The sequence below is a fragment of the Oreochromis niloticus genome, linkage group LG8 (assembly GCF_001858045.2).
Source record: "Oreochromis niloticus isolate F11D_XX linkage group LG8, O_niloticus_UMD_NMBU, whole genome shotgun sequence".
NCBI lineage: Eukaryota > Metazoa > Chordata > Actinopteri > Cichliformes > Cichlidae > Oreochromis > Oreochromis niloticus.
Genome location: NC_031973.2, coordinates 18,095,810 through 18,117,941, shown reverse-complemented (window position 1 = coordinate 18,117,941; position 22,132 = coordinate 18,095,810). Strand labels below are relative to the sequence as shown.

At 38.3% G+C, this 22,132-nt stretch overlaps 4 protein-coding genes across 6 annotated transcripts in view; 3 read left to right on the top strand and 1 right to left on the bottom strand.

The window, feature by feature from the left end:
- Positions 1-160: 160 nt before the first annotated feature.
- On the top strand, positions 161-1,515 carry pigp (phosphatidylinositol glycan anchor biosynthesis, class P). The gene is made up of 5 exons (XM_003438472.5): positions 161-406; positions 491-575; positions 652-724; positions 811-929; positions 1,095-1,515. The coding sequence occupies exons 2-5, from the start codon at positions 494-496 to the stop codon at positions 1,208-1,210; spliced, it is 390 nt and encodes a 129-aa protein (XP_003438520.1). The 5' UTR covers positions 161-406; positions 491-493; the 3' UTR covers positions 1,211-1,515.
- A 543-nt stretch (positions 1,516-2,058) lies between these two features.
- On the top strand, positions 2,059-5,066 carry si:dkey-197c15.6 (putative nuclease HARBI1). Its single transcript, XM_003438624.5, has 2 exons — positions 2,059-3,012; positions 4,500-5,066. The coding sequence occupies exons 1-2, from the start codon at positions 2,325-2,327 to the stop codon at positions 4,928-4,930; spliced, it is 1,119 nt and encodes a 372-aa protein (XP_003438672.1). The 5' UTR covers positions 2,059-2,324; the 3' UTR covers positions 4,931-5,066.
- LOC100701335 (protein tyrosine phosphatase receptor type H) overlaps positions 4,988-22,132 on the bottom strand; it is a 574,626-nt gene continuing 557,481 nt past the window's right edge. For both annotated transcript variants that reach the window (XM_019362638.2, XM_025909567.1), the window contains 17 exons: positions 12,731-13,003; positions 12,370-12,642; positions 12,009-12,281; positions 11,649-11,921; positions 10,468-10,725; positions 10,127-10,348; positions 9,221-9,481; positions 8,969-9,062; positions 8,832-8,885; positions 8,554-8,635; positions 8,297-8,387; positions 8,109-8,185; positions 7,796-7,930; positions 7,513-7,635; positions 7,157-7,317; positions 6,000-6,135; positions 4,988-5,449 (listed from right to left, as the gene is read on the bottom strand). In XM_019362638.2, the coding sequence (XP_019218183.1) occupies positions 5,291-5,449; positions 6,000-6,135; positions 7,157-7,317; positions 7,513-7,635; positions 7,796-7,930; positions 8,109-8,185; positions 8,297-8,387; positions 8,554-8,635; positions 8,832-8,885; positions 8,969-9,062; positions 9,221-9,481; positions 10,127-10,348; positions 10,468-10,725; positions 11,649-11,921; positions 12,009-12,281; positions 12,370-12,642; positions 12,731-13,003 (2,945 nt within the window). In that variant the 3' untranslated portion in view covers positions 4,988-5,290. The remainder of the gene's footprint in view (positions 5,450-5,999; positions 6,136-7,156; positions 7,318-7,512; positions 7,636-7,795; positions 7,931-8,108; positions 8,186-8,296; positions 8,388-8,553; positions 8,636-8,831; positions 8,886-8,968; positions 9,063-9,220; positions 9,482-10,126; positions 10,349-10,467; positions 10,726-11,648; positions 11,922-12,008; positions 12,282-12,369; positions 12,643-12,730; positions 13,004-22,132) is intronic.
- zgc:56095 (Ferritin, lower subunit-like) lies at positions 19,850-21,864 on the top strand. Of its 2 annotated transcripts, none has more exons than XM_003438473.4 (5): positions 19,850-20,008; positions 20,551-20,654; positions 20,779-20,925; positions 21,044-21,169; positions 21,291-21,864. In XM_003438473.4, the coding sequence occupies exons 2-5, from the start codon at positions 20,553-20,555 to the stop codon at positions 21,438-21,440; spliced, it is 525 nt and encodes a 174-aa protein (XP_003438521.1). In that variant the 5' UTR covers positions 19,850-20,008; positions 20,551-20,552; the 3' UTR covers positions 21,441-21,864. The 2 variants fall into 2 exon arrangements, with proteins under 2 accessions (XP_003438521.1, XP_005448385.1); XM_005448328.3 differs by lacking the exon at positions 19,850-20,008 and adding an exon at positions 20,083-20,407.

Below are 22,132 nucleotides of genomic sequence, written 5' to 3'. Positions count from 1 at the left end.
ATATGTCCGTCACAAACATGACGTCGTGCTGTAGCTCAAGTGCGTCACGTCAGTAAGATGTGAAAAAAAAATCTCCGACCGTGCTTTTGCTTTACAATTATATAAATGTGAAATTTTATATGATAAACGTAAAAAAGTCATGTTTTGACGCTTGTTTTGTGAGCGATTCAATGGCGGAACTAATGTTTTAGAAAAAGTTTCGCATCGTTCTGAGGAAAAGTGACGGACCGTTGCGGAAGGCTTCATAGCACTAATGTAAAAAAGGCACAGTGGGTTTTGATAGACGTGTTAAACCCATTTTGTATTGCTTTTGATAATCATCAGGCATATAATTAACGTGGTAATTAATGTTAAAAATCTGAGTAAAGTTAGGGTTTAAAGGAGCAAAGAAAAAACGTATTTCCAGGTATGTAACTTCTCTTTGGGGCCTGAATGTTTTATTGCTGTCTCGTTGCTCTCCCACACCTTTCTGTCTGTGTTTTGGTTGTAGATCATGGTGGAAAACTCTCCATCTCCTCTGCCTGAGAGGGCCATTTATGGGTTTGTTCTCTTCCTCGGATCACAGTTTGGCTTCTGTAAGTGAATCAATCCAAAACACAAACAGGAGTTCAAGCAGTGCATGTCTGTAATACTCACTGCGTCTCTCCACAGTTCTGTATTGCTTATGGGCTTTCGTGCCAGAGGAGTGGCTTCATTCAATAGGGCTCACTTACTGGCCTCAAAAGTAAGTAGAACTGCTCTGAGATAAATGGATCACTGGGGAAGCACCTGCACAGTTTCACGACAGTGTCAAATGTGTGTTCTGTTTAGATACTGGGCTCTTGCGATGCCAATCTACTTGCTGGTCGCAATAACAGTCTGTTTCATACTGTTATTCGGTGTGAACATGCGCAACACGGCACCGCTGGACTCTGTGGACAACATCACAGGTGAGGACGTCAACAAAATGTTTTGTTGATGTCAGAGATTGTTGTGTGGGGGAAATCCCAGCAGATTACCAGCTTCTGAAATATTCGGACCAGCCCGTCTGCCACCAACAGCCATGCCACATTTTCAGAATTTCCTGATTGTTAAATGTCTTTTTTCTGTCACAGATGTGTATGCACAAGGCCAGAGCACCGAGTCCTGCCGTAACGGTGGAATACCCCGATTGAAGGATGTGTCCATTAGTGAAGTCAACAAAATGTTCTATTTATCACCCAGTATGTAACAAGCACAGTCTGATACTGCTGTGGACAGAGAAGAAGTAAAGCTGCAGGGGTTTTATTTTGGTGTTACTGTTTGTCTTTTTTTATGAAATGTTTTGTGCCTTATTTATAAGAAGATATATTCTGTTGACTTTTTTATTGTTTAAGCATCTTTATAATGGTTAAATGTGAATTCTGTATCCGAACACACTGGTCACAATAAGATGTATATTGAATGAAAACAACAGTAAATGGCTGTGCTGTCTATGTTAAAATACAGAATGTTTATATTTATTATTCTGTGCAATAAACATGTCATAAATAATCATATTTTTATGTTAATTCTTTTATTTTTAAGTCCACTGCTAGAAGAAAGGAACATCTTATTTTGTTCTAATACTTTAATGCCTGTCAGAAATGTCGGTCTAGAATAAAAGTGGCTCCAGATAATTATTTATGCCCATCCAAATCTTACTAAAGCTGCAAATGAACATCTGCACTTGATTATCCCAGAGAATAAGAGGTAGTTTTTAGCATTTTATCCCACACTACATTTTTGGTTTTTGGTCACCAGCCACTTTATTAGGTACACCTGTTTAACTGCTTGTTAACACAAATATCTAATATCTGAAACTCAGTGCATTTAGTTATGTAGACATGGTCAAGACGGTGTGTAATTTTAGTGACTTTCAACGTTATGGTTGTTGATGACATATGGGCTGGTCTGTGTATTTCAGAAACCGCTGATCTGCTGGGATTTTTCCACACAACTGGTTTACACATTGTGAACTGCAGTCTTTTTCAAATGTTTTTTATTGCTGTCCACTAGGTGGCGATAACGGATCGCTTTAGCTTAAACGTTAAACAAAGACGAGGCAACCAGGAGATTTGTTGTTGCGCTTTAATCAGCCTGCATAACCGGAATAAGATTACGAAACTGGGCGAGTGTCCGCATAATCCTGCAATATATAACAACACAGATGTCGAAACAGGGACACAAGTGAACAGCAGAGGGCAGCAGCACGCCGCCCAGCGTCCAGTCTGCCAAGCCAAAGGAGAAGAAGACGTTGTTTGGGAACGATTTCGGGCACGCCGTGGGGGATCTTTGCTTGTTTAAATACATCGGAGTAAAAACTAATGGCTTTCGCCGTGCCTGTCTGGCTTGCGGTCCAGGAGGAGCTCCTGGCACAAAACGAGGCAGACTACGGAGCTTCGAGCTGCTTTGACACTTTCGACGATGAAGCTCTTTTTCAGTTGTTCCACCTGAGCAGACCCTGCATCCTGTTTATCGCAGACGCCGTCCGCATCCGCATGAAGGACGCCGCCCCCAAGAAATCCCAGCTGCCCGTGGACGAGATGGTCATGGTGGCGCTCAATTATTACGCACATGGGGTCTCCACCACTGCTGTGCTGCAGAAAGCCGGACTGAGGCAGACGGAGTGCCCCACGACTGTGGTTGGTACAATCTCGGGAGTCATAGCAGGGATGTCCGATGTATTCATCTCTTTCCCGCTAACCCTGGACGCCAGAACTAACGTCGCATTAAAGATAGAGAAATTCTGCGGAATCCCAAACGTGCTGGGCGTCCTGGCTCCTGCGCACTTCAAGATCAGAGCATCTCCATATGAAAAAGACGCCTTCAGGTCTTTTATCAATGCCCTGGGTTACACATCGGTTGTAAGCCAGATCATATGCGACTGCGACGGCAACATACTGAGTGTTGAAAAGTGCTGTGTTGGTGGCACGTTTGAGCAAGAGATGTGGGACTCCTCCTTTAAAGGAAGGGAAATGCAAGAGGACCTGCACAGCCCGTTTTGGTTGATTGGTAAGAGCAGTGATGACCTCTTGTGCAAATGTTTATTTAGAAATGTAAACTGGAGTGACAGCACAGTGAGGTATCAAGTCAAGCATAAAAACCTACAAAACTATCATCCGTTTGCGTCTGATGACGACTGGTTGCCTAGCAATAAGAAGCCGCCCAGGAAGACCCCACCCCATCATCTAAACTATCTGAAATTCTGCACTTCCCCTACATGGGTCACCCAGCAATAACCCTTCCAGAAAGGTGTAAAGATCCCTTGATTAAGTAGAGGTGTATGAGGGGATGCAAAGATACAGATATAAGTTAAGGCAATGAATGCAAAACAGTTATTCCCAAAAAGAACGGATCTGCTCTTTAGTGTTTCTATTCCCAGAAAAAGGCAAAATTGACAGTTGTCAAAAGTATTAACTTCTTGGCAAACAGTTGATTTCTCTGGAATATTTCATTCTTTTTACATAAAACACAAATAAAATAGTGTTTTAACTTCTTACACATAAACTTACTGGACATGTTATTAATGCATTATTACGTTATTATTCATGGCCTAGATTCAACAGGGTGATGGAAAATTTCGTCACAGATTTTGGTCAATGTTTCTTGATTCATATCAGATTGCTGCAGATTTGTCAGCTGCACATCCATAATGGGAATCTCCCTGATCACCACATCCCATTCTTCTGTCGTCCAGTTTCGATGAGCCAGTGCAAACTGTGACCTCAGTTTCCTGTTTTTAGCTGACAGCTGTTGCACCCATTGTGGTCTTCTGCTGTAGTAGCCCATTGGCTTCAGGTGTTGTCACAGATGACCTTCTGCATACCTCAATTGTGGTTACTTTTGCCTTCCTATCAGATCAAAGGAGTCTGGCCATTTTTCTCTGACCTCTAACATTATAAGCTGTTTTCTGCCAGGGAACTGCTGCTCACTGGATATTTTCTTTTTCCTACCATTATATGTAACTCCAGCGCTTGTGTGAGGAAATCCCAGCAGACAGTTGTGAAATACTTAGACCAGCCCATCTAGCATTAACATCTCACATTCAAAGTTCTTTCTTCCTCACTGTGATTCTCACTTTGAGTTGTGGAGGCCATTTCAGTACAGGAAACTCATTTTCATGCTCAAGAAACCCGTTTTACATGAATTGAGCTTTGTGACATGGCGACTATCTTGTCTAAAGGAGTCAGTAGAAGATTGGTACACTGTGGTCATAAAGGGATGGACATAGTCAGCATCAATACTCAGATAGGCTCTGGCATTTAGATGATTCTCAGTTTGTAATCAGGGATCAAAGTATTCCAAGAATGGCTATTGCCTAATTTTAGTGAGCCCATGCAAACTGAAGCCTCAGTTTCTTGTTCTTAGAATGAGCTCTCACTAGAGTGGCACCTGTGTGGTCTTCTGCTGCTATAGCCATTCTGCTTCAGGGGTCCACATTGTTCAGAGATGCTATCCTGCTCTGATATTCACTGCATTCTCTTATGTTTCATTTAAAGGTGGGAAAGGCTACCACTTAAGCAAGCACGTCTTGACTCCTGTATCACTGCCCGCGAACAACAACGAGATCCGCTTCAACGAGGCCCATGCAAAGATCCTCGATGTCATGCAGACGACACTGGATTCCATGAAAAGGCGTTTCAGGTGTCTGATGCAACTTGGTTTTGCACAAGAAGGCTCACTTAACAAACAGTCTAACATTATCAAAGCATGCAGTGTGCTGCACAACATTGCTAAAAAGTTCTCTGTCCCTCCCCCACCTGACGCTGGTAAAGCTGAGCCGCTATATCCTGGCAAGCAGCAGTCAGTGCCAGTAGAGATCAAACAGGAGGCCCTCAAAGCCAGACAGGAAGTTATTAATAGTAAATTCTCTACTGTGTCCAGCAGTCAGGACCCCTCAGGTAGCAACGTCACAGAAGAAGATGCATAAATGGTTGTTTCTGGTCTATGAAAGAGGATCAATGACACACTGAAACCAAAACTCAGCTTTTATATTTCTGTGAATGTGAAATATTATATTTCTTTTGTTTTGTACTTATTTTTAATAAATTCATTTTTGAAACATTTTCAATTCATCAGTGCTATTTTCTCACATAAAAACAATGACAACAAAAATAATAATATTACATATTTAGAAGAGATGCAAACTAAATAAGATCTGAAGTGTGCAATGCATATACAGAAATAGTTAAGATATAATAGTTTGTATTATTAAGTTTAAAACCAACATATTGCTTATAGACAAATAGTTTTTCATTAAGTGCATAAAAGATTGAGTGCAGGGTTGACACTACGCATTTCCGTTTTGCCGACGGAGCTCTTGGAGGGCAGTGGCATTGACGTATATCATATCTGCGTTCTCGTACGTGTTCTCATAAATGTTCTCTTCATTTGTGTTTTTTGGTTGCAGACTGTCCATGATGCACTGGTGCAGAAAAACGTACTGAGACTGAAAAGGAAATACCAGAAGTTGTTGGTCATTTGAAATGCAGAACTTCTGCCAGGGGAGATTATGATAGTTTCTTGCAGGCAACATTGCCAAACAGTTTCACAATAAAGCATTTCATTTTTTTTTTAATCAGAAACAAAAAGGTCCAATAAGGCTTTGTTTTATGAAAACAAATTTTCAGCTCACATACTTAAAAATATGTAGACATAGACCCTTAGAGATTGTTTTGCTGTCTAAATTACTAAGTAACAAGTGCAATTAACAAACTGGGCATTAAATATATTTTAAGCAGGCATCTGTTGATAATACCTACAAAGTCTGCCTTGTTCTGAAAAGTTGAACAATAGAAAAAATCCTTTTCAAACTCATATTTTAGGATGAAAGGATCAAAAATGAGGACCCCAATTAAAAAAACAAAAACAAAACTGCATATCTTATGATGACTAAAATGCTGTCTGTGTGTTGTTTCACCAGCTGTAACTATAAAGACATACATGGTTAGCTAATTAAGGAAGTGGTGGCTCAATCAGAAGCAGTTTAATACAGTTACCTCCGTCTGCACCATGTATGGTCGGTTCAGTCTCATCTTGTGTACGAAGGCATTGATGCCGACTGCTTGTTCTTTCTCCAGCTGCTGAAGCAGCACATCCAGGGAAATGATAGTGCCAGTTCTCCCGACTCCAGCACTAAGAGAGACACAAGCATCATAATAAGATAGCAAAAGGTTTTTAAGGTCACATAGAAAACTCTCATCACTGTGTCTGTGCCAAAGTTATTATAGTTAACAAAAACTAAACTAGAACATACAACTAGATGTGAAAACTGTTAAAATGAAGAATTGGACTTTTGAAAAAAGCGAAAAACTATCATGTGCAATACTGTTCCTCCCTATTGAGGAAATGTCTTTAATTGTAATCTTTGCCCTTTTGGTCAAAGTTGTCATCATAGTGAGGCTTTAGTGCATGTGTTTGCAATTTGTAATGTAATATCTGCTCAAAACTTTTAAAAATATACCCCTGACAAATACCCTAAATGTTATAATCATAAAAAACCCACAGAAACTAACGAAAGCTAAACTAAAACGGAACATTTCCAAAGAGTAAAAACCAAAGTGAAACTAGTAAATGCAAAATGAAACTCAAGTGAGCTGAAAACAAGACATCATGACAGAAAGAAAAACGGATTAGAAAACCTGAAGGACACTGTTCTGACACACACTTTTAATCACAGACAGGAGTGTTTGGGAATGTGGGAAGATTCCAACCCTTCACCTGCTCCTAATACGCTGCCTCGAAACATCACATTATACTTTTACAGTATCAGTCACACACTGTACGTGCTGTGTTTTTGTCACATATAGTAGAGTTTTTATGTGAGTATGTAGTAATTTTTACTTGATTAGTAATTGATAATGTTGTGGTTAATTGTATGCCTCCTCTGCAGATCCCAGAACAGTTCTGACTATAACAGTAACACAGCATGGCAATGGCAGCTTGTACATCCTGATAGGCACCATAAGGTATATAATGAACAGTATATACAGGTTTTAGAGCACCACTTTCAGATGAATCTCCCAGAGGTCCTTCAAGTGGCCTACTTTAGTTTAGCTACTGGTCAAGTACAGTATTAGAGTGTGTGACTTTAGCTGGGTGGATATTGTATAAAAGCAACCCTGCACCCATGTAAAAGGAAACACTTATTTCGTACCTGCAGTGAACCACAGTTGGTGCTTTGCCCCCTTCTCTCTCTATGTGCTGTCTCACCAGTCCTCTGAACTGGATCAGGACCTCTGTGCACTCTGGGACTCCATGATCAGGCCAGGCAGTAAAGTGGAAATGTTTAACTGTCCGTTCTTCTGAGGTTTTTCTCTGTGAAGAGAAAATATCCATATACAGTCACTTTAGGTCTATGTCTTGACATACAGCATAATATTTTAATTATCAACCATTATTCTTTTAAAACCAACATTAACAGCTAAAGCCATTAATGTTTTCTATGAATATATTTTCTAGACTTAGTACCATCTACACACACACTCAGAAGAAATAAGTAAGTTTTTATACATCTTTCAGGTTGAATTCTCTCAGCGTCCAGTTGGTCTCCTGTTGCTCAGATCTCATGGTGACCAACAGCTCTCCATAAAGGCATGGCTTACTGTCTGCAGGCCAGTATTGTTCACACTTGGTCTAGAAAAATGAACAAAAATCAACAAAATACATGTACAAAATGTATATTAATCATAGATCTTGATCTGTTCTTTGTGAAGTAACCAGTATTTTTCCTCGTGACAAAAACTTCCTTGAAAGACTAGCAATAAAACATTTTAAGATCTTCCTGAAGACTTACCCGCCCTCCTTCAATGCAGTTGGTTACCATAATGATCCTCTTAACTCTTTGTTCCCAAATCATTCTCCAGAAATCATTAACAGTAGAGGGCAGAGGGCCCTGAGTGGCAATGTACTCTCTGTTACTGCTGTAGCCCTGAAAAGCAGTGGACAAAGTTAATATGTAGACTAATTTAGCTTGTATATCTTCTGCTCATTGCAGAAATGAAAAAAGAAAGTTCATGAAATCACACAAAGGTGCTTGTTTATATGCTCTCTGTATGGTGTAGTTATAAAGAGATCTTTACTGAACTTTATCTTAATGTAACACTTACTGGCATGTAATTGGCATTGATATAGTCTGAAATTCCATCAGGATCTGATGTAGTTAGCTTCACACGACACCAGTCATCTAATATGAGAAAATAGGTGATTTAACTCCAGTGCACCTCCAGTAGACCTGACATAGACTGCTAGAATAAGCTCACAGCAGCATGGTTCAACAGTCAGAGGAGAGACTCACATGGCAAGACGTTACTGAAACGATTCTTTGCTTTGTTTTCAGGTAGAATAGCAGTCTTTCGTGTCTGGTCTGTTCCAACAGGAGCGAGGCACTGCATGAACATAGCAGATAACAAAGCATGAAACTGAGATATTGGCCATCATAAAACGAATAAAACGATAAGATATAAAACAGTAAAGACACAAAAACAGGTCTGACACAAAAACAGGAACACAGAGAAGCAGAAGAGGAAAAAAAATCTTGATCTTTTTATGCACCTCATATTCCTCACTGAAGCCTCTGTTCTCATCCAAACTCAGCTGATGGAAGTGGTCCGGAAACTTTGCAGCAGGAATAGATCTAAAAATAAATAAATAAATAAAACATAACAAAAGTAGAATTAATCTTACCTTTGTTTTGACCTAATGAAATAATAAAAAATTATATGACAGTACTTGACATTAATGATTCCCTGTCAAATGTATTAATTAATTTTTTTGCCATAATGAATGTTTTTCTTCATTGTGGGTAATTGTCATTGTAAAGAAACACTTACTTGCTCTGTGTGTTTGGTACTTTGGATCCACCAATGAATGAAGACTTCTTTCTGCTGCGGGGTCGAATTTAAGACATTAAATTTGATAAATGTCTTGATTTAATTTACTTTATTCTTGTCAGTGAAGTGAGACCCACCTAATAATATCTGGTCTTTTGAGGAAAATGAAGACAACCAGAGCGACCAGGAGACCAAAAAGAAGCACACCAAATACGGACCCTGCAATAACTCCTAAAGGGAGTAAAAGCATAATTAACAACGAAGTTTAAAAGTTTAGAGGTTTATTTTTACACTTCAGTGAAATGAAACAATTTGTAATCAAGTCAAAGTTGAAAATACCGTATATTGTTATGAAGCAGTAACATGGTAATGCAGTTACTTTTACTCACCCCTTGGATCAGTCTGACAGTAAAAAACATGCGGTTCAGAACTCCTCCTCAGCCCAGACAGTGAAGTTACAGACACCTTATATTTTTTGGCAGGTTGGAATCCTTTGATTATGATTTTAGTTTCAGGACTAGCTACTGTGTGAGTCTTTCCAGTCACATTCACCTCCGCATTAGTCCACTCGCCCTCTGGGTCTGTCCATTTAATAAGAACAGAGTATCCAGTTGCCCAGTACTCACAGTGAGCATTTAGATTAGGAGGAACTGAGTAAAACAAGAAAAAGGTTTTACAATCACAACTAAAGCAGAAAATATACAATAAATATAATTAAACTTTTATACCGTAAAAGAGAGTCTATGAAAAGTGCATCATTTTAAAATTTATCCTCAAATAGAAAGATTATTTGCTTTACTTTAAATTCAAAGCAGTACCCTACAGTTTAAAAAGTTTATCATAATTTTTGGAATTTTCATATAAAAACTAAAAATAAAGACCTCAACATTGACACATTAGATATTGAAGAATTACTCATTTTCTGCTTTAAGCTTTTTAATTTCTTGAGCTAATTTATCAGAATGAATTGGTCAGTTAATAATAAAATGATAGTTAAAGCTCATATATTAATACTGAATCATATTATATAACTGTGTTAACTGGTAGTATGAAGATTGTATATAAAATTAATTTTCTGCAATAAACATTTTTAAGAATAAAAACTTGAATGCAAGGGCAAAAACTAAAAATTAAAAACTAAATTAAATCAATTCAAGATCATCTTTTTGTAACCAATATGACTGAATACTTAAAGATCTTAAAAACTAATTTACAGATTAAAAATAAACTAGTCTTTCAAATGGTTTCTGTTGTAAATGCAGACATGTTTTGTTCTAAGACAGATTTGTACTCACGAATTGTTAATTTGTGTTCACACTGCAGGAAAACTCTGGAAGACTTTTCATAGACAAGAGAGATATTATAGGTGGCACCAGGGTAAAGTCCAGTAAACGACACATTTTCACTGACATGAACGTTAGATCCATTATGGGCGGTTGCGTTCGAAAACAAGCCTTCAATCTTTGCTTTGATTGATGAGTTGGTAACTTTCCAGTCTGCACTGGCACAGTCTATGGCTGAAATGGATGAGAAAATAGTTATACACAAAAACCTGATTCTTTTTCTTCTTCTTTTTTTTTACACAACTCATTGAAAAGAGGCAAGAAAAAATTATAATGTGCTTTTTTTTTTTTACCTGTTACCGTGAAATTCGTACAAGGAGTGCTCCTGAGTCCAGCGAACACTGTGGTTAAGTTGAAATCATACTCTGTTCCAGGCTGAAGAGATGTCACTACTTTTTTGATTGTATCTGAGGAGCTGTCTGACACACTATCTGACACATGACCATTGATTTGAAGCTGGTATTGCCAGGCTTTATTCATGTTCTCCCACTCTAGAGTTATGTTGTTAGTAAATCGTTCAGTCACACTGACCCAAGGCACCACTGGTGGGACTGAAAAAACAAAAACAAAACTCAGAAGTGGAATTTGTTCAGCTTTTTCTTTTGGAATGAAATAGCTCCATGTTACAGTGTAACATACAGGAGTATAGTGCTAGCTCAGTTATCACAAACTTTTAAGTCTGAGTAGGTGTGTGAGCTAAATGGCTCAGCATCAATGTGTTTCCAATCAGGTGATCAGATCAGTCAAAATTAATTAACTAAATAATAACAATATATACTAATAATATAATAATTATATAGTTATCATATAAAATATAATAATTAAGCTGCTAAGAGCGCATCATTCATATTTGCTGCTCTATCACAGCCACAAGCCTATCATCAGAGTTAGATGCACACTTCCTTCTGCACTGAGATATAGTTGGTGGCTAGTGTCAGGGCTTCGCTGTGTGAAGGTGAGGAAGAGCAGACCCAAACGCTGGACTCACGGGTTAGTGTGGAAAGAAGACGGTGTTTACTGTACAGAATGGATGAACAGAACATGAGGCTGACTGATGACTGGCTGACTGATTGAAAGACTGACTGAACTGGAACACACATAGACGGGATAAACAACGTTAATGACAAGACGCTGGGCCGAGAGAAACTGAGGGTTTAAATACAGGCTGGATGATGAGTGATTAGAGACCGGTGAGTGAACAGCTGAACTTAATCTAAGTAAAGACACATGGAAGTAACTGGAACACAATACACAGGCAATGAGAATGAGTGGGAAATAAACTGAACATGACAAAACCGAAAACACTGGGTCAACGACCCAGGAACCCTGACAGGTATAGCCTGGATGGATAAATAGCATTGCAGGCCATAAGGAAAACATGGGCATTTCACTTGGACTTACATTGCCCATTTAAATATACTGTATCACAAGGAAAACAAACAGTTTTAAAAAAACACTTGATTACATTACATACCTGTCGGTGCACTAAAGTTGTATCCAGAGCTGTTGACGTTCTCAAACACAGTAAAAAGGGTAAAATTGTAGTTTGTCCCAGCAGTCAGAGAAGAGACCACACATGTAACTGATGTACCTGATGTCGTGCATCCGCCCATGTCATTCTTGTCAATAACAACACTAACACGTTCATATTCTAGGATGTATGTTAGTAGGTCGTTAACTTTGTCCCACATCAGAGTTATACTGCTCTCATTTTGTGTCACAGTCACATTGTGGACATTTTTTGGAGCTGAAAGAAGACAAAGAATGATTTCAGAAGAATACAAAACAGACAATTGAAAAAAATAATTACTTAAAATTCTTAGTGATTACATACCTGTCGGTGCACTAAAGTTGTATCCAGAGCTGTTGACCTTCTCAAACACAGTAAAAAGGGTAAAATTGTAGTTTGTCCCAGCAGTCAGAGAAGAGACCACACATGTAACTGATGTACCTGATGTCGTGCATCCGCCCATGTCATTCTTGTCAATAACAACACTAACACGTTCATATTCTAGGATGTATGTTAGTAGGTCGTTAACTTTGTCCCACATCAGAGTTATACTGCTCTCATTTTGTGTCACAGTCACATTGTGGACATTTTTTGGAGCTGAAAGAAGACAAAGAATGATTTCAGAAGAATACAAAACAGACAATTGAAAAAAATAATTACTTAAAAATTCTTAGTGATTACATACCTGTCGGTGCACTAAAGTTGTATCCAGAGCTGTTGACCTTCTCAAACACAGTAAAAAGGGTAAAATTGTAGTTTGTCCCAGCAGTCAGAGAAGAGACCACACATGTAACTGATGTACCTGATGTCGTGCATCCGCCCATGTCATTCTTGTCAATAACAACACTAACACGTTCATATTCTAGGATGTATGTTAGTAGGTCGTTAACTTTGTCCCACATCAGAGTTATACTGCTCTCATTTTGTGTCACAGTCACATTGTGGACATTTTTTGGAGCTGAAAGAAGACAAAGAATGATTTCAGAAGAATACAAAACAGACAATTGAAAAAAATAATTACTTAAAAATTCTTAGTGATTACATACCTGTCGGTGCACTAAAGTTGTATCCAGAGCTGTTGACGTTCTCAAACACAGTAAAGAGGGTAAAATGGTAGTTTGTCCCAGCTTCCAGAGAAGAGACCACACATGTAACTGATGTACCTGATGTCGTGTATCCGCCCATGTCATTCTTGCCAATAACAATATTACCGCTGTCATATTCTAGGATGTATGTTAGTATGTTGTTAACTTTCTCCCACGTCAGAGTTATACTGCTCTCATTTTGCGTCACAGTCACAGTCTGGACATTTTTTGGAGCTGAAAGAAGACAAAGAATGATTTCATAAGAATACAAAATCTGAGACATATTTAAAAAATACAGTGGGTCAGAAGCATAAAAAGATGTTACTTTTTGTAAATTCCATTCAAGACAGTCATAGTGAGAAAGCAACACACATATGTTAATAAATAAATGAAGCTCAGGTCTGATTCAAATGCAGTTGCTGTGCATTATAAGGAGCTAAAGATGAAATAAAGACAATTTTACAAAGTCTGATTCACACATGACATCCTTAAGGAACCATTTTGGTTTCCTAAGCTTTTAGTATAAGTGTGAAAATTACATTTAAGTTTTTAATGTCCCCTGTCTAATGTTGTAAATGTACATCAGACAAAAAAAAAAAACACCTCACCAAGTCCATCTCAAGGACTATGACTGTTTTAGATGTTTTTAATCTGTTAACCTTCACCAGGTTAGCAGTAAGCAGTCTAGCATTATAGGTAGGGGTAGTATTTGACATATTCAGTGTTACAGGGTTTATGTTATGAGCCTGTATATAAGCATGTTCCAAAGAACTGTAACTGTAAAAACTATTGCAAACATTTACTTCCAAATCATATAACATCCCTACATAAATAGATATTTTCTACAGAGACAGAATTTTCATTCAGTTCATACATTAAATTATCTCACTCCAAAATATTAAACATTACCCATCTGTGGTTAAAAAAACTAAATACAGGAGTTTGTGCGAGGATTTCCACAACTAAAACATCCAGTAACAAACAAATCTTCACAGCAGTAAATGAGTATCCAGTGCTGCTGACTCCCTCAAACACAGTGATGAGAGTGAAGCTGTACTTTGTCATAGCAGTCAGAGGAGACGCCTCATATTTAATGGGCCCCTCTTGAGAAACACTGATATTTTTTTCCATGTCAGTGCCATTAAGGTACTGTAGGATGTATTCTGGGATGTTTTTAACCTTTTCCCACTCCAGTGTTATACTCACCTCTTTTGATGCACCACAGTCACATTATTAACACTTTGTGGAGCTAAAGATAACAGAGGAAAGTGTCTTTGACCAAAAAAAACCTACCAGTGACTGCAGTGCAGTTTACTCCACTGCTTGTGACATCTCCAAACTGTAACAATCTTCCCAACAAAATCTTGCATTCTGTGTATGTTTTAATTAGACTGAACATTTTGTTCAGTGCTCACCAACCTGTCACAGCACTGAATCTGTATCCACTGCTGTTGAGTCCATCAGACGTGGTGAAGAGAGTGAATGTGTAGTTTGTCCCAGCAGTCAGAGAAGTGACCACATGTACTATGGGTTCTTCTTCAGTTTTATTAATGTCTTTTGTTATATTACCATATTGCAGGATGTATGTTGAGGTGTTGTCAACCTTGTTCCAGGTCAGAGTTATACTGTTCTCGGTTTGTGTGGTCACATTCACTCTGTTGACATTATTTGGAGCTGGAAAAGAAAAGAGGACACACAGTGGATTTAGTTTAAAAAAAAAGTTTTAAAAAGAACAAGAACTGAAGCACTTTCAGTCCTTTGTACCACTGTGCCTTTTGTTACATCGTCAGGAGCTGTGATGAGTTGAGAGTGGCGTTCACCTTTTACCACAATAAAAACCGAGAATGACATTCACTTTAATTTCACCGATCACCAACAAAAGTCAAAGGATAGTGTTTCATTCTTACGGGCTTTTGTTGTTGTAGATATAATTGTTTGTTCTGTTGAAGTCAGCGGAGTGGGACTTGTTTGAGCCTGTGAAGTGGAACGTTGTATTTTTTGAGCCAGTGAAGTAAATTTTTGTGTTGTTTGAGTTAGTGGAGAGGTTTTTTGTGTTGTAGGATCCAGTGGAGTGGGTTTTTGTGTTGTAGGATCCAGTGGAGTGGGTTTTTGTGTTGTAGGATCCAGTGGAGTGGGTTTTTGTGTTGTAGGATCCAGTGGAGTGGGTTTTTGTGTTGTAGGATCCAGTGGAGTGGGTTTTTGTGTTGTAGGATCCAGTGGAGTGGGTTTTTGTGTTGTAGCTGTCAGCAGATTGGTTCTTAGTCTTGTGGTTGTTTCTGTTTTGGCTGTACTTTGCTGTCCTCCTGTTACTGTCGTCACTGTTGCTGTGATTGTTGTAGTGGAGTCAGTTGTACCCTAAAAGCACAAAAACAGTGAAAACTACAGAATCTAAAATCTGTAAAAGAAAAAAAAACTGCCATTGAATATCCAGTTAACATGAGGCTTGGCAATCTGACAGAGCGATGTTTGTTGCTTTTAATTTTACAACTACATTATATCATGAAAATTATGTGAACAGAAGCATGACTGGCTGGTTAAAGGAGTAATACTTAGAGATGTTGGTGAGCATTCTGCTTTATAAGAACAACCCCCCCCCAAAAAAATTATGTGCACGAAAAAAAAATAAGATAGTGTCAAGTTATTTTAGCATTTTATGTGTCAGCTCCTACCAACCATAGTAACATCTATAACATAAAAATGTATTAATTAAATATTTGCTTTCACTAAAAATGCAAATCATATTTATTATTATATTGTATATTATAGCTACAGTTACTTAATCACTGTTCTATAGAATATCTAACACATTTCTCCTCGGACATACTGTTTAGAATTCCAAATCTGATCTGATTAAATCATTAAGACTGTACCGTGTAAGTGTTTAAGACATAGTTGAATTTTCTTCCTTCATGCTCTTTTTGTTCTCAGAGGAAACGGTAATAAATTGGTGTTGCAAAGAAGGAATAAATTCGTGTTTCAAAATCTGGAAAAGTCCAGAATTTTCATGCTGTTTAACAAGATTTTGTTGTTCCTGTATTTCTGTACAAACCAGCATTTCACAAAACATAACTATAGTGTTTAAAATACATAATGAAGCATGTCATGTATTTAGGCTTCACTGTGGTTTTGACTGCACTGTTTCCTTTTGTCGAGGGTAACCTACACTGAGCTTCACTATCTGATCACCATCAAAGTGGAAGGTAAAAAAAAACTTACCCAAAGTAGACTCAGGAAGACACAGAGCAACAAGTGGTCTGAGATAAGAGATAAAAGCTTCATCGTCTTCAGGACTCCTAACTGGCACACATTCTTTGAACTTGCTCAATTCCTTTGTTTTCCCAAGATAACCTTGTAGCTGCTATTTTCAGCACCTCTGCTGGTATGTTGACAAAAACCACACTTAAGCTTGGCAAAGAATTTCTCCAACCCTGCACTATGATAACTTTAATTCAAAGTTGTTGACTTTTAATTCTTAGCTACATCCTCCTCTCGTAACCTCTGGTCCCTTTTCATATTGGCAAGTGACTAAGTAAATAGCTGCTTCTCCTTTCTGGCCTTGTACAGCTACAGAGACCTTTGCCCCGCCTGTTACTTCCTTATTAACGGTCATGCTGTGCTGCTTGTCAAAGGTACGTCAATCAAGAACATTTGCCTCTCTTACATGTTTATTGGAGGTAATTGCTGCATATCAGCTGCTATTTATCTGTTCATGCTTGTGGCCGCTTGTGTGCCTTTATTATGGGCAAATAAGAGATGAGAAGTTTTTATTTATGATCACAGGTAAAGTTGTAAACTGCTACTTTGAATAAATAATATTTATGTTGTGTTTTACTTTAAGAATTTCCAGGTTTTTTAAGATTTTAAGTAAAATCAGTGTTTAGGTTCCTCCGCTGATTGCTTTCACAGCAGAGTGGATCTCCTTTTTGTGTCTTAGCACTGTCTCAGAAAGTTGTGGTATTTATAGTTTCCTTGTGGTTGATCTCAATAAGGAACTGCGAACAGAAACTTACCCTCGTACTGTTAACTGCGCACAAAGTCACAACAGTCTTTATGGTGTCATATTTTGAGTAGCGCTCAATAAAAGTGCTGATATGTCAAAGAAAATTGTTGTCTACTGTGGAAACATGATGGGGAAGTTAGGATTCATAAATGATAATAGTTTTCCTCATCTGTTAATATGGAGTCATTTCAATTTTTGAGCTTCCGTGTTATACTGATGATAAAGATAGCTCTTTTTAAACAAGTGCATGCATTGACTATTCATAGAAAAATAACATTATTTTATGATGTAGGGAGCTGTCAGCACAATCATTTGCATGTTATTAAGACTTGTGAAAGCCTTAAAAACAAATGCACTTGTGCTTAGCATGGTGCTCGAGTTTCATGATGCTTTTGCAAACCACATTCTGCAGCTTTCCTTTTATATAGGTGGTGGCAGTGCTCTTCTACCACAATTAGAGCAGCCTCTTCTGTTACAATAGTTTGAATGGTAATAAATGTGTCACCTGCATATGCTATCGTGACAAGCCTCACTGAATCTACTTCTCAAATCTTTCAGCCCTAACCGCATACAATAGATGCAACCTTTTACCTCTCTGTGTGAACTCTTATGTGCCGCCCTTTGTTTCGCTGCAGGAGCATAAAGTTTTCATGATGATGGTGAAGACTACCATCAAACACATCAGTGAAAATCTCTAATCTCCCTCAGTGTAGGGATCAAAGCTGCACTGGAACAGCTTCACAGAAAGTACTAGAACTCTGCTCATCTTCCTTGTTCAAATCACATCCTAAAAGAGAATCGGGAAATATTTTCAAACCACATCCCTTGTTCCAGTAACTGGAAGAGATAGTTGCCATGGTAAAGTAATAAATAGCACATATTATGGCTCCTACAACCACAAACACTTTTATCAGAACTCTACCCTTAACTGTACTAGGGGTGAAAAAGCAATGCATGTTTAATGTTGTGAAATATGTTTACTATCTTTAATTGTTTTAGCCGGTGATCATATTGGTAATTGATTTACAGAAAACAAATATACTCACTTGTACAGTTTAGAATTGGTTCAGTTTAGAGCACTCTCACGCCATTGTTCTCAACACAAAAAACAGTGTGTACACAACACTTTCCACAGTGCCACCACTAACTCAAGTTGTCCAACACAAAATTGCTAGCTGCTGGAATGTGCGTCCGATCTGTTGCTGCAGCCTTGGATGTCCACGAGAGCACCACCTCTAATGCAACTATTCTTAGTGGAAATCTAACTAGACAGAGGTACTGAGATTAGTACTCCAACCTGTACTTTTGCCATTCTTAAGCAGCCACCCTGCTTGTGGCTGTTTCAGCATGGCGCTGCGAGAGTAGCACAGATCTTTAAGGATCAGTAGTAAAGCCAGACAGAACCACATTTAGTCGTGATATGTTTCTTACTTGTACAGTCCACACCTCATATTAAACATCTTGTATATATGTGTATATCATAGTGCAGGTGTAAAAAAAAAATCTATTTAAAGGCGAAACCTGTTTTTTTCCAAAGCTAAGCTCTAAGATAGTTGTGCTTTAGGCCAAGAGTGCTAAGAACTCATGTAATCACAATATAATGTAGTAGTAATGGGCCAGAACATGAAGATGGTGAATGTCACAGCTGGTCTAATCCTATCACAAGGTAGTTTCTAGTGTAGTGCCTATAATCAAATACCCCACTAGGGTTTGTAATCTGATGTATTTGATTTTATTTTGATCGATCACTTTATAGTTATAAATATTATAAATCTGTGAGAGCTTATGTATTATTGAATTAAATGCATCAGTAACAGCACAGTTAGAAATATTGAGTTATTTTTACTACAAGTGATTGGAACAAAGCTTGTGTTACATTTAGTTATTTAAACACAACATTTTAGGTCAAGTTAAACAGATGAATATTACATGCAAGAGTTTTGTTCACCTGTGGGACATCCTCTAAATAACTTATGGGCATTACCTTTACTGGTAACTTTACTGGATCGAGAAAAAACTAAAATCAATGTTGAAAAATCTGAAAAGTTGGCCTCATCTTTCATAAATAACCATTTGGGTTTTATGCAAATGTATAAAAATGTTTTCAAGTATTCAGACAAGAGTTAGTTGTCAGTGGTTTGTTGATCCTGGAGTATAAGTTAAACAAGCTGCAAAACTAACAGTTGCCCTTTTTTCCTTATCCTTTTCCCCCCCAAACTTGTACAGTTTCTCTTTACAGACTTTACTTCATGTGAAAGAACAGATCCTGCATATTGTTACATTAAAGAGACTGTTCAATGCTGTACTCATGGGGAGTCCAAAACACTAATTACCAGCTTAAAGAAGACACAGCTTAAAGAACTGCGAAGTGATGACAGGAATAGATAGAGAGAGTAGGTCAAATACACACCAAGGAGTAATAATGTCATAAGAAACATGAGAATCAAATCAGACGATAACAAGGGTGGGGAAAGAACAAAAGGGGCGAAGTTCAAATCCAGAAAGTCACAAGGATCTAACTTTCAATCTAAACCAGGAAGTGAACTGAAAAAGGACCAAGCCCAAGCTGAAACACAGAGATACAAGACAAGGGGAACTGGGACAAAGAAAACGCTTAGCATATTAGGTTAACTACATGTTAGGTGTGTTTGGATGCCAAGGAATCAATTGCAGTGTACACTATGGGGGGTATATTAGGGAAACAAATAATCTGGTGAAAACAAAAGCAAAAGCTGTAACAAAAAGAAAGCTAGAAAAGTATGCCAGGTGCAATGGAATAACAAAACTGTATATAAGTAACCCAAAGAGAGACATGTCCCCTTTTAATACAGCGGTTTGCAGCAATGAAAGAATGGGGAAACATAAAAATAGAAGTTGTAAAGTATACAGAGACGGGAAAAGGAAAATTTTAAAAATAGAGTAAAGACAGGAAGTGTAGAACAGACGTATAGAAAAAAAAACCTCAAGCCATGAAGTATTTGTATAAAAAAATATGATAACTTCTGCTTTCTCTCTCTCTCTCTCTCCCTATCTCCCCCCCTCTCTCTCTTCCATTGTCCTCAGGTTAAAGCCTTTGCAGGAATCATTCCGACCACAGGGGCGGCGCTGCACTTCAGTGTATCTCTGCCATACAACGACGACGAAGAAGAAGAACCGGACGCTACTTGTGGCGTAAACAGTAAACAATTTTGTGCTGGGAAGATAGTGACACTGGGGTCACGTTGGTGTCACAATAAAAGGTAGGTAACAAAATGTTAAAGTGACACTGACCTGGAATAGATTTATAAAACTTTATTCACAGTCTGGCGCATCTTACGGTATATTAACAAGTACTAAGTTGCTGCAAACGTAGCTAAAGTTAGCTAAACTGCACCCTGATAGCATCAGCAGGTATTTCTTGTTTATGTCGTGTGTACTAAAAGTGGTGTTTAACCGAGCAACAGTCTCAATAATGTGTACTAACGTAACAATCACCTGAACCCAATCGTTTGATGACACACGGCGGCAGTGGGGCAGGTGTTTCTCTGAGCTCTTAAATATCAGTTGCATTGTGTTGCTGGCTGATAAATACGTGCTTAGCTAAAACGAGCGCATTTCAGACGGAACGCCTTTGCTAGTTTGAACCCGAGGAAGAAGCGGTAGGCGATATTTAACTTTCTTTTGGGCTTACTTGTACTACGAAGGAGAAATCACTCCTATTTGGCATTTGTTTCTATTGTTCTTTCCTTCTTTTTAAGCACAACACTCGTCGCATTCGTTGCTTTCTTTTTCTGTGTTGTAGACATGCAGTCTGCAGTGAAACAAAACTTTCATGCAGAAACTGAAGGAGATGTCAACAAACTCATCAACCTGAAGTTAAATGCATCCTACACCTACCTTGCCCTGGTATGATTCTTGTAATTGTAACACAAATACCTAGCAGTATAGTGCCTGGCTTACAATATTGTTATGTACTGTATTTTACTAGATATCATTATTGTTTTCTTTTGTTTTGTTTCTCTTTTTTTAGGGTATGTATTTCGACAGGGATGATGTTGCTTTGCCAAACTTCTCCAGTTTTTTCCTGGAGCGTTCAGCCAAAGAGAGGGAACAGGCTGAGAAGCTGCTGGAATATCAGAACATGAGAGGCGGACGAATTTTGCTTCAGAACATCTCTGTAAGTCCCAAATGTTAGGGGTGTCATTTTAAAGATGTTATTGTTGAGATGGGTGTATTTGTTGGTACACACTACTTTTTGGGGTTTTTTCCAACAAAGTGTCAACGTTTTGTTCTAGAAACCAAGTAAAGAAGACTGGAAGGGCGGTCTGGACGCAATGACCTTTTCCCTGGAATACCAGAAAACCCTAAATACACGTACCCTTGATGTGCACCGCAGAGCTGGCAGCCACACTGATCCCCATGTATGTCTATTTTTTTTTTTTTTTTAGCAAATATAACACAAGAAGTATATTTGCTCTAGAAGATTTACGAGTGTCATAGTATGCATTATTTTACCACTTACTCGTCTAACTTCTCTTGTAGCTGTGTGACTTCCTCGAGCAGCACTTCCTCGTTGACAGCCATGACACCATCAAGAAGCTGGGCGACTACATTGGCAGTCTGACCCGCATCACTGCGTCTGAGACGACCGGTGCTATGGGAGAATACCTCTTTGACAAGCACACTCTGTAAAAGGTCCTGGGAGAACAGTGAAAAAAGGTCCACATTTCAAAATATACAGAGATGCAAAAGACAATCCACACTGTTCGTCCTTTCCCATTAAAACTTTACAAAATTGTTACAGTCAACCACAGGTATTATCCAATTGCACTAGACCAAGTTAAATCAAAATGCCTCAGTTTTTCTTATAAAAAAGCAAAGAAATTCAAATGTGTTGGGGAAATTGTTCTCATAAATGTGGTGCTAAACACTACCATTTTTCTAAGCTGTTACAATGAGTAACTTGTTCATGTGGATTCCGTTTTTTTATCATGTGTCACACATTCCATTGTCATGTTTCAACCCAAAGAACATTTTTATAAATGTGAACAATTTTTGAAGAAAAAATACAAATGGACATTTCAAACATTCAATAAAGTCTCATTATGCTGACAAATCTCTTGTTGGTGTCTTTAAAAGTTAGGTTCACATGTGTAACTGTTATTTTCAGTTGCGCTGACAGGTAGTTATCTGACTCGTCACAATGTCTGAGCACATTATCTAGGTCACGTCTGCACGAGATAACAGTGGGCGCATGCCTACTCCCTGTTGGGTGGTGTTAACGCTGGGCTGCTGGAGAGTTTGTGGTTAACGATTTCCAAGCTGCCTCTTGGTTAATTATCTGTCAGCAAAGATAAGTCATGTGACTTGCGTCAGAGTGGATC